This window comes from Pteropus vampyrus, unplaced genomic scaffold, assembly GCF_000151845.1.
Source record: "Pteropus vampyrus isolate Shadow unplaced genomic scaffold, Pvam_2.0 Scaffold350, whole genome shotgun sequence".
In the NCBI taxonomy this organism is placed as follows: Eukaryota; Metazoa; Chordata; class Mammalia; order Chiroptera; family Pteropodidae; genus Pteropus; species Pteropus vampyrus.
The window spans coordinates 908,248-919,400 of NW_011889131.1; the positions used below are offsets into that span (position 1 = coordinate 908,248).

General features: G+C 49.2%; 1 protein-coding gene and 1 pseudogene across 1 annotated transcript in view; both read left to right on the forward strand.

Annotated features, from left to right (window-relative positions):
• Window positions 1-11,153, forward strand: part of LOXL2 (lysyl oxidase like 2) — a 91,806-nt gene that overhangs the window by 51,781 nt on the left and 28,872 nt on the right. The window contains exon 9 of the mRNA XM_023522593.1: window positions 3,455-3,606. Coding sequence (XP_023378361.1) covers window positions 3,455-3,606 — 152 coding nt within the window. The remainder of the gene's footprint in view (window positions 1-3,454; window positions 3,607-11,153) is intronic.
• LOC111731143 lies at window positions 10,237-10,355 on the forward strand (annotated as a pseudogene).

Genomic DNA, 11,153 nt, shown 5'->3' on the forward strand with positions numbered 1-11,153 from the left:
GATCAACTTAGACTAACAAATAGGTGATAATATATAAGATATAATACTGATAATAATACCTACCCTCTGCATCCCTAGTAACTTGACATACTTTGTCTCGTTCATTTCTCATAATCCCAACCTGACGAGATAGATATCATTGCCTTTTACAAATGAAGAAAGTAGAGCTCAGAAAGTTTTCATCATTTCCCAAGAAGATGCAGGCTGAATCCAATATCAGGCTGACTGCCCAGCTCACTGCCTCATGAGCAAGGGGTGTAAAAGTAAATGCTGCAGACATTTAGACAAGACTGAGGTCATTTCAAGCTGAGCCATGGAGGAGGAGGGGTTTGAGGCATCCCTTGAAGGCAGGCTTCTACAGAGATAGGTCGAAAATGGATATTCCAGGGTGCGGGAGGCAGAGGAAGCAGCCCGAGATTCAGGAGGACATGATGCTTTTTCCAGAGCAAACCCTCTTCTTTTCCAACATAGGTTTTTCTCTCCTGGCATTCCTGAGGAGCTTCAAAAACTTAGCAAGATGTACTCTGGAGTCAGACTGCCTAGTCTGAACTCTCGTTTTTCCATTGGTCTGGTTACTTGATCTTTGGTCTCCCGTTTCCTCATTTTATTGGGTTTTTGTGAAGATTGATTAAATGAGTTAATAGAAGCAATGTGTTTAGGACAGAATCCAGCACAAATAAGTGCTCAATAAATATTAGATATCCCCATCAGTACCACCATCATCATTATGATCGTCATCACCGTCATCACGATTAACATCATCATCCTCACAGTCATCAAACAGGCCCCTCATCTACCAGGACGCTTAAGTCCAAGGTCGCTGCCCATTTCCTTGCCCATCTTAATCCATGATAGGCTCCTGCTTGCTTCAAGAGCCCTGTATTTCGGGATCTGTATTTCGTCACAGCCTTTTCACTCTGAGTCCTTGGATGTTTCCAGCCAAAGTCACTGATGTATTTTTATAAGTTTTATAAAACTCCAAGGAATCGGAGGCTTCATCATTTATGAATTTCCAAAGAAATAGAACTTGGCTCTTAACCTACTAACATGGGTTGCTCCCGGAAGTTATTTTTTGGCCTCAGGGAGCCTAGACACTGCTGTCTCCAGATGCCCCTGACAGGGCCAAGGTTCCTTCCTTTGGATTTAAAGCATATATAGTCCCCTCCGTATTTTACCACGTTTCATTACAAGTCTTTGTGTGTCTGCCTCCCCTATGAACTAACTGAGCTCTTCACAGCAGGTGCCTGCCTTCTTCATCTGTGAGTCCCTAACACCTAGCACAGAGGCTGACACACAAAAGGCAGTCAATGAAGTCAACAACATTCATTCGGAGGCTATTTGCAGCACTTCCTATTTGCTGGGCCCTGGTTGGGTGTACAGAAGGAACACAGACGTGACACCTGCCCCTGTGGGGCCACCAGCCTAGTGGGGAGGCAGACAAACATCGAACAGAGAGCCGCCTGAGTGAACATGAAGCAGAGTGCTTCGTGGGAGGCTCCCTGAAGGGATCCAGCTTAGATGGGGTCAGAAAGGCTTCTCCAAGGAAATGGTGTCGAGGCCGAGCCCTGAAGGATGAGCAGGGGTTAGCTGGTGAGGACCAGGAGGAAGACGGTCCATGCAGAGGGAACGGCTGGGCTCAGTGGAGCCGCTGAAGGAGACGGCGTGACTGCGGGTGAGGAGCAGGCCACGCTGGACGCTAAGTGGAGGCTGTATCCCATGGGGCCTGGTAGGCCTTTTGGAGATTGAATTTTATCCTTAAGGGCACTGAAAAGCCATTGCAGGGATTTAAGACAGGGAATGACACGATTCAATATGCACACAAAAAAAATCTCTTGGGCTGCCGTGTGGAAAATATTTTGGAATAAGCAAGCAGGAGGGAGACTAAAGACTACTACATTCATTCAAGTGGGGGATGACAGGGTTGGACTAGTGTCATAATGGCAAGAATGAAAAAACAAGCACTTTGCTTTAGGGAAATGAATGGAACGTGGTGATGGATTGCTTGCTGGCGATGAAGGAGGAGGCGGTGGGTGGTACTAGAGATGACCTCTGGGCTCTGGTGAGAACAACCTGGTGGATGGAGGGGCTGTTTCCTGGGATGGGAGGTCTGGCAGAGAAACAGACGGGATGGTCCTACTGCTGGCTGTGGAAGTAGAACAAAACAGATGGTGCTTCCAAGAGGTTCACCCTGAAGGGGAGGAAAGTGACAGGCCAGAGGGAAGCGTGGGGTCAGGGGAGGGTCATCGTAAAGATGGGAGATTTTAGCAAGTGTTTGAGTGATGAGGGTCAGGACCCGAATGAGAGGAGGATGGTGAGGATCAGGAGAGGGAGAAAGTCACAGGCAGGGCAGGGACCAGACGGGAGTCAATGTAGCCCAGAGCCCCTGGAAAGAACTAGATCCTGATCCATCGCAATGGGCTAGGCTGAGGAGAGGTAGTTTTATGAGCTGAGTTGGCCTGAATGCTGGTCAGGCTGGGGATTCTTTCTCCCCGGAAGTGGGAGGGAGGCTCCCCCTGTTATCTTGGTGCCTGTAAGAGAAGCTTCCTGCATGCTCACCATAGGTCATTTACTGGATCCTTCTATCTGCCCACACTGTCCAGTGCCCCGGGAGGCGCACTTGGGTTGGCCAGAAGGGAGCACTGGCAGGAGGCTGGTGGCGGGCAGAGGAGGGAGATCAGGTATCTCCTCTCTGCAAGGGTCCTGCGGGCCACTGTGTCTCTCAGCCAAAGGCAACAGCTCTTGTCAGGTGCTTCCCCACACAGCTCTTTGCTCTCCTGGGTTAGGTATTAGTATTCTCCCCTCATTCCTGTAGGCTGGGGGCTAGTATCTGTGCCCCAGTGGTAATAGCCCGTGAGCACTGCACTGGACTATCCTTTGTGATTTTGTGATTTCCCTACACTATGTTCATACCTATATTTTAAAAATCCTTTTTTTCTAACTTTCTTCGAGTCATCCAATTTGAGCATGCCATCTGTGTCCTGCAGGAACCCTGACCATACAGCGATTGCCACCCCTTTCAGATTCATAAAGGCACGAAATACGAAAGTTGGGAAGGAAACCTAGAAGTCTTCGAGTCCAACTCCTTTGAGTAAGAAAACCATGATTCAGAGAGGCTGAGTGAGTTGGCCAAGGTCACACAACTTAGTTTGCTCTTATGGAGAAGTGGATCCCAAGACAAGGAATTCTCCCCAGGGAGAAGAGGCTGGGTCGTCGAGCTGATTATGGGAGGCAGTTGGGAGAGTTTCGAGGATGGGAGAAGTGTGTTCTTACTAGCTGGGACTTCCTTGCCATTTCACGGCGTAGCGAAGAGCGTTAAAGAAGATTTACTGGGCCTTTCAGAAAGACCTCCCAGGGAAGAGGAAGTCAGCTTGTGGACTTCCCCTGTGGGCAGGTCACCCAAGCTAGAAACTTTCTTTCGGAAGCTTTCATAGCCCATGTTTTTTTTCTCCCCCAGGGATAGGACCCATCCATCTCAATGAAATTGAGTGCACGGGGAATGAAAAGTCCATCATAGACTGCAAATTCAATGCCGAGTCTCAGGGCTGCAACCATGAGGAAGATGCTGGTGTGAGATGTAATATCCCCGCCATGGGCTTCCAGAAGAAGGTGAGGAGACTCGGTGCACAGCGGGTACCGTGTGATGTTTAGGTCATTGACGCTCCAGAAAGTATAGACCAAGTGACCTACCTCACTCTGAAGGCTCCCAGCAGGTGGTATTGGAGTGCTCTGATGATGATCACAGAAAGGGCTCCAGCTCTGCCACTTTCACTATTACTGACATTGTCACCTGGCATCTGTAAATGTGCCAAATGAGAAAACAGATGTATAAGCGCCACTGTCCTCAGTGGCAGATGCTGGGCATTCACTGCGTGCCACATCCTGCACTGGCACTGCACATGTGGTGTGATCGAAACTCAGTCCTTTCTCTAAGGAACATAAGGTCTGTAGCATCTGTGACGCCCTTGGCAGGAGCCCTTTATGAGAACCCAGAGGAGCCACATCGACAGCAGATCTGCAAATCATACAGATGTAAGCACTATACAGACAGTGTTTTAGAACAGAAGACTGGATCCTGGAAACATGAGGGGAAGAAAAGGGAAACTTAACAGCATTATGCCAGAAATACACCCTCCCCTCTGAATCAGGGTCTTGAAAAACCTACAGTATGTCTCCTAGCTTGGGTGACCTACCCACAAGGGTAGCCAACAATCTGACTTCCTCTTTGCTGGGAGGTCCTTCTAAAAGGCCCAGTAAATCCTCTTTAACTCTCTTCACTATGCCGCGAATGTGGTCAGGTCTGTGCATCTTCTGGTACACAGCTGGCACATTGGAGGAGCTTCTTGAATACTTAAATTTTTAAAATGAGCAAATGCGGGCACATTGGGGTACAGGCTGGTTCCCCAGCCAGGTTCCCGCTCTGACAGTGATTCTTGACCTTGGCACCAGCATGGTCAACCACAACCTCTCGTGCAACTCACCGCCCAATGGGCCAAAAATGTGAACCCAATAACACTCAACTGAACCATGAATTTGCTTGTGGGTGAGCAGGAGCGTGGGCCACAGCCCCACAGCTGCCGGAAGGCCGGCCATCTGTGGTTGTTCAGCAGTGTTCCAAGACAGCCATAACAGAGCTATAAAAGCTGACGCACACTGAGTCTGGCGTGCCGTGGCACCATTCACTTTAGACAGATTGGAGCTGGGTGGAGTAGAGTTTTCAACCCAAATGGAAGACCTAGGCCAAAGAAAGTGAAGTTTTCCAGAACCGTTTTATGGTGAGAATCGCCAAGCCGGGTCACGTGCCAGGTGATGCCAGAGGAGGCCCCACCCTCCCAGCACAAACAGTGCTCACCTTTTAACTGGCTCTCTAGGCTCTAGGAGGAAATGAATGGAACGTGGTGATGGATTGCTTGTCGGCGATGAAGGAGGAGGCGGTGGGTGGTACTAGAGATGACCTCTGGGCTCTGGTGAGAACAACCTGGTGGATGGAGGGGCTGTTTCCTGGGATGGGAGGTCTGGCAGAGCAACAGACGGGATGGTCCTACTGCTGGCTGTGGAAGTAGAACAAAACAGATGGTGCTTCCAAGAGGTTCACCCTGAAGGGGAGGAAAGTGACAGGCCAGAGGGAAGCGTGGGGTCAGGGGAGGGTCATCGTAAAGATGGGAGATTTTAGCAAGTGTTTGAGTGATGAGGGTCAGGACCCGAATGAGAGGAGGATGGTGAGGATCAGGAGAGGGAGAAAGTCACAGGCAGGGCAGGGACCAGACGGGAGTCAATGAAGCCCAGAGCCCCTGGAAAGAACTAGATCCTGATCCATCGCAATGGGCTAGGCTGAGGAGAGGTAGTTTTATGAGCTGAGTTGGCCTGAATGCTGGTCAGGCTGGGGATTCTTTCTCCCCGGAAGTGGGAGGGAGGCTCCCCCTGTTATCTTGGTGCCTGTAAGAGAAGCTTCCTGCATGCTCACCATAGGTCATTTACTGGATCCTTCTATCTGCCCACACTGTCCAGTGCCCCGGGAGGCGCACTTGGGTTGGCCAGAAGGGAGCACTGGCAGGAGGCTGGTGGCGGGCAGAGGAGGGAGATCAGGTATCTCCTCTCTGCAAGGGTCCTGCGGGCTACTGTGTCTCTCAACCAAAGGCAACAGCTCTTGTCAGGTGCTTCCCCACACAGCTCTTTGCTCTCCTGGGTTAGGTATTAGTATTCTCCCCTCATTCCTGTAGGCTGGGGGCTAGTATCTGTGCCCCAGTGGTAATAGCCCGTGAGCACTGCACTGGACTATCCTTTGTGATTTTGTGATTTCCCTACACTATGTTCATACCTATATTTTAAAAATCCTTTTTTTCTAACTTTCTTCGAGTCATCCAATTTGAGCATGCCATCTGTGTCCTGCAGGAACCCTGACCATACAGCGATTGCCACCCCTTTCAGATTCATAAAGGCACGAAATACGAAAGTTGGGAAGGAAACCTAGAAGTCTTCGAGTCCAACTCCTTTGAGTAAGAAAACCATGATTCAGAGAGGCTGAGTGAGTTGGCCAAGGTCACACAACTTAGTTTGCTCTTATGGAGAAGTGGATCCCAAGACAAGGAATTCTCCCCAGGGAGAAGAGGCTGGGTCGTCGAGCTGATTATGGGAGGCAGTTGGGAGAGTTTCGAGGATGGGAGAAGTGTGTTCTTACTAGCTGGGACTTCCTTGCCATTTCACGGCGTAGCGAAGAGCGTTAAAGAAGATTTACTGGGCCTTTCAGAAAGACCTCCCAGGGAAGAGGAAGTCAGCTTGTGGACTTCCCCTGTGGGCAGGTCACCCAAGCTAGAAACTTTCTTTCGGAAGCTTTCATAGCCCATGTTTTTTTTCTCCCCCAGGGATAGGACCCATCCATCTCAATGAAATTGAGTGCACGGGGAATGAAAAGTCCATCATAGACTGCAAATTCAATGCCGAGTCTCAGGGCTGCAACCATGAGGAAGATGCTGGTGTGAGATGTAATATCCCCGCCATGGGCTTCCAGAAGAAGGTGAGGAGACTCGGTGCACAGCGGGTACCGTGTGATGTTTAGGTCATTGACGCTCCAGAAAGTATAGACCAAGTGACCTACCTCACTCTGAAGGCTCCCAGCAGGTGGTATTGGAGTGCTCTGATGATGATCACAGAAAGGGCTCCAGCTCTGCCACTTTCACTATTACTGACATTGTCACCTGGCATCTGTAAATGTGCCAAATGAGAAAACAGATGTATAAGCGCCACTGTCCTCAGTGGCAGATGCTGGGCATTCACTGCGTGCCACATCCTGCACTGGCACTGCACATGTGGTGTGATCGAAACTCAGTCCTTTCTCTAAGGAACATAAGGTCTGTAGCATCTGTGACGCCCTTGGCAGGAGCCCTTTATGAGAACCCAGAGGAGCCACATCGACAGCAGATCTGCAAATCATACAGATGTAAGCACTATACAGACAGTGTTTTGGAAGAGAAGACTGGATCTTGGTAACATAAGGGGAAGAAAAGGGAAACTTAACAGCATTATGCCAGAAACACACCCTCCCCCCTGAATCAGGGTCTTGAAAAACCTACAGTGTGTCTCCCAGCTTGGGTGACCTGCCCACAAGGGTAGCCAAAAATCTGACTTCCTCTTTGCTGGGAGGTCCTTCTAAAAGGCCCAGTAAATCCTCTTTAACTCTCTTCACTATGCCGTGAATGTGGTCAGGTCTGTGCATCTTCTGGTACACAGCTGGCACATTGGAGGAGCTTCTTGAATACTTAATTTTTTAAAACGAGCAAATGAGGGCACATTGGGGTACAGGCTGGTTCCAGCCAGGTTCCCGCTCTGACAGTGATTCTTGACCTTGGCACCAGCATGCCAAAGGCACTACTGAACTGGTCAACCACAACCTCTCGTGCAACTCACCGCCCAATGGGCCAAAAATGTGAACCCAATAACACTCAACTGAACCATGAATTTGCTTGTGGGTGAGCAGGAGCGTGGGCCACAGCCCCACAGCTGCCGGAAGGCCGGCCATCTGTGGTTGTTCAGCAGTGTTCCAAGACAGCCATAACAGAGCTATAAAAGCTGACACACACTGAGTCTGGCGTGCCGTGGCACCATTCACTTTAGACAGATTGGAGCTGGGTGGAGTAGAGTTTTCAACCCAAATGGAAGACCTAGGCCAAAGAAAGTGAAGTTTTCCAGAACCGTTTTATGGTGAGAATCGCCAAGCCGGGTCACGTGCCAGGTGATGCCAGAGGAGGCCCCACCCTCCCAGCACAAACAGTGCTCACCTTTTCACTGGCTCTCTAGGCTCTAGGAAGTGACCCCTGCTCTCAACTAGAGGGTGTGGGAGAGTTTTACACCTGGATCTGCTGCTGCTATCCCCCCCGGAAGGAAATGAGGAAAGTCACCTGTGAAAGAAATCCCCACTGGCTGCACCATTTCTCGACACAGCAGTGGGTTGGGCTTCCGCATGGCCTGGCTTGGGGGCCCGAAGGGTTCTGGCAGCAGCACTGGACAGAACAATGGAGACTCTTGAGTTTTATCACTGTGTCAGTTTGCTGGGACTAGCGGAACAAAATACCACAGACTTGGGTGGCTTAACCAATAAAATGTATTGTCTCATAGTTCTGGAGGCTGGAAGTCCAAGATCTAGGTGCCAACAGGGTTGGTTTCTCCTGAGGCCCCTCTCCTTGGCTTGCAGATGGCCACCTTCTCACTGTGTCCTCGCATGGCCTTTCTGCTGTGCTTGTGCCTCCCTGGTGTCTCTTCCTCTTGTGAGAACAGCAGTCATGTTAGAGCCCCACCCATATGACCTCATTTAACCTTAATTACCTCTCGAAAGGCGCTTTCTCCAGAATACAGTCATGTTGGGGGTTAGCATGTGAATTCAGCATATGAATTTTAGAAGGACGCAAGTTAGTTCAAAACAATCCCTCTCGAGCTGATTCATTCATCTCTTTGAGGCTTCAGTTTGCGCCTCTGAAAATAAGGAGGTGAGAGTGATGATCCCTAGAAAAAGTCAACTGACTTTTCACCGAATGACTAACGAAGGGCACAGATCTGAAAATGATTTTGTCCATCCAGCCACAGTGAAGCCAGGGGCACTCGAAAGACCAGCATCAGCCTCCCGAAGGCCAACCCTCTTGCCTGCTTTGAGCCCTCTATCTCCTCTGAAGAGAGCTGTATTTTTTGATGAGAATTCCAGCTAATAGCGATCATTGCTGTGATGGTATCTAATATTTTTTGAGTACTCCTGGTGTGACAGGCCCCGTCGGAGCATTTTTCATGAACTCTCTTATTTCATCTACTCAACAACCCTGGGAGGTAGATAGAGCATAACGGCTGCCCTTGGCCTGTCTGTTTGCTGGCTAACCTCACTGACCCTTGCAGCCCCTAAGCCCATAGTAGGAATTAAGACCTGTGCCACAGGGCAGGGGTCGTGCTGTTGCTAAGGATTGATCAGCTGTCGTGCTGTTGCTAAGGACTAGTGACCAAACAGCTTAAAGTGCTGAAGATTCCTGGAGGTGTCATGCCTTCTCCCAAAGGAATGAATTGTTGAATCGTTAGAAGCATAAAGGATATCAGGGTAAGGCATTTGGATTAAGGTTTGCATTTTTAGAACCCTTCCCCAAACTCCAGAGCTCTCTGCTTCAGCTCATATAAATTGGTCCATGCTTTCATTCCGTAAGACTGATCGTTTACTCATTGTTCCAAAAATAGTTGTAGAGTACCTGACATCCGTGAGATGCTGTCTTAGATATTGACTACATAGGAAAGCACACAAATACAACTCTGCCCTTTGAAGCTTACGTTCTAGCTGAGGAGACAGATGTTAAACAGATTTTATGTTAGCTTAATTATAATAGTCATAAATTCTAAGGAGATGTAGAGATGTCGTGTGCTAGTCTCAGCCTATCAATAACCAATGTGTGGATGGACTGGCCCCCGAAGGTTTAATAAGAACAAAAAAAGCCCCTTAACAAGAACCAACAAAAAAACTAAGAAAAAATATTACCTACAGGACCTGGAAATTACACAGCCCAGCTGGGGCCACACAGTGAGGTCGCGGGAAGAGAGAGAGTGCATGGGGCTGGGGTTCCATTTTATTGGGGTCAAAGGTGAGGGCCTAAGGTTCCAAGGGCTCAGTTGTTATTGCTGAATATAAAACATAAGACGGGAATTTTAAAGCACAGGAAGAAAATAAAAAACAAGTGGCGCAAATGGTCAGTTATCGAAATCAACCAAGATCTCTAAAGCAAAGGAACGTCTATGGGCTGAGGAGACCTGGCTCTTTATCTGTCCCATGGCTGGCAATGTGTTTATTTACGATAACCTTCTTTGAAAGGGATGCCTCAGTAATCAAAGCTTAAGCCTGGTGCTTGCACTACAAAAAAAAAGAGAAAACCCAACTGCTGGGGCTTCCGATACAATAGGGAGCCATAGAGAGTGTAAGAGGGCACTGGCCCCAACCGGAAGCGAATGTCAGTGGGTATGGAATTGAACAGAGGAACGGGATCAGCCAGGAAAGGGCCTCTGTAGGTAGTGGGCTTCCACGTGAGATGTGTGACTTACTGTGGGACACGATAAAGAAGGTTAAGTAACCACAGAAACTGAAAGGAGGCCCGTGTGCCCCAAGGTTGGAGAACGAGGGTGAGAGAGACATGTGACAAGGTGGCAGAGGAGAGCGGTGGAGCACTGCGAAGCCACAGACCTGTTCTAAGCAGGTGTTTTGTAAAGATGACTCTGGCTTCTGTCTACGGCCATGCTACCCTGAATAAGCCCGATCCTGTCTGACCTCAGAAGCTAAGCAGGGTCGGGCCTGGTTAGTACTAGGATGGGAGACCACCTAGGAAGACCAGGTGGTGTAGGTGAAAAAAATAAAGTAAAAAAATCAGGGATTGTAAACTGACAAGGTCCTTGCAATCTGTGAGGTCAACCGAGGCTTGCCTCGCCAAATAAATAAACAAGCAAACAAACAAATAAGTAAATAAATAAGATGACTCTGGCTTCTGAGTGGAGAATGGGTTGATGAAGGCAAGCGGCCCATCGACAGGCGAGGCAGTCAGGTTCGTGCAAGAAGTGGTGGTTTCTGAGAGATGGGGTAGGGATGGAGCTGGAGGGAAGCAGGCAGACGGCAGAGAGACTTGGGACATAATTCCACCAGGATGTGGGGCTGAGGAGGAGGACATTGTCGAGGATGGCTCCCAAATCTCTGGCTTGTTTAACAGAATCGATTCAGGATCAACCGACTATAGCTTACAGACCAAACCTATCCCTCTGCCTGTGTTTGTAAATATAGTTTTCTTGGAACACAGCCATGCCCGGTCATCTACATGTCGTCCGTGGCTGCTTGTGCACTACCTGGCAGAGCTAAGTGCTTATGACAGAGAGCATAAGGCCCACAAAGCCTAAAATATGTGCCGCCTGGCCCTCTAGAGAAAGTTTGCTGTCTCAGGATAGATGGTACTGCCTTTAGCTAAAATAAAGAATAAGGGGGAGATACGGGGTTAGGTGGAGACATGAAAAAGGACAGGTTCAGATTAGGGGTCTTTGAGATGCCAAGAACTGTCAAGTAGGCAGTTTGCTATCATGGGTCTCAGAAGAGAGTTCTGTGTGGAGAGGACAACAGGGGGCGCTGTGGGAGGAGGTGAGATCTGGGGCTGGAACCA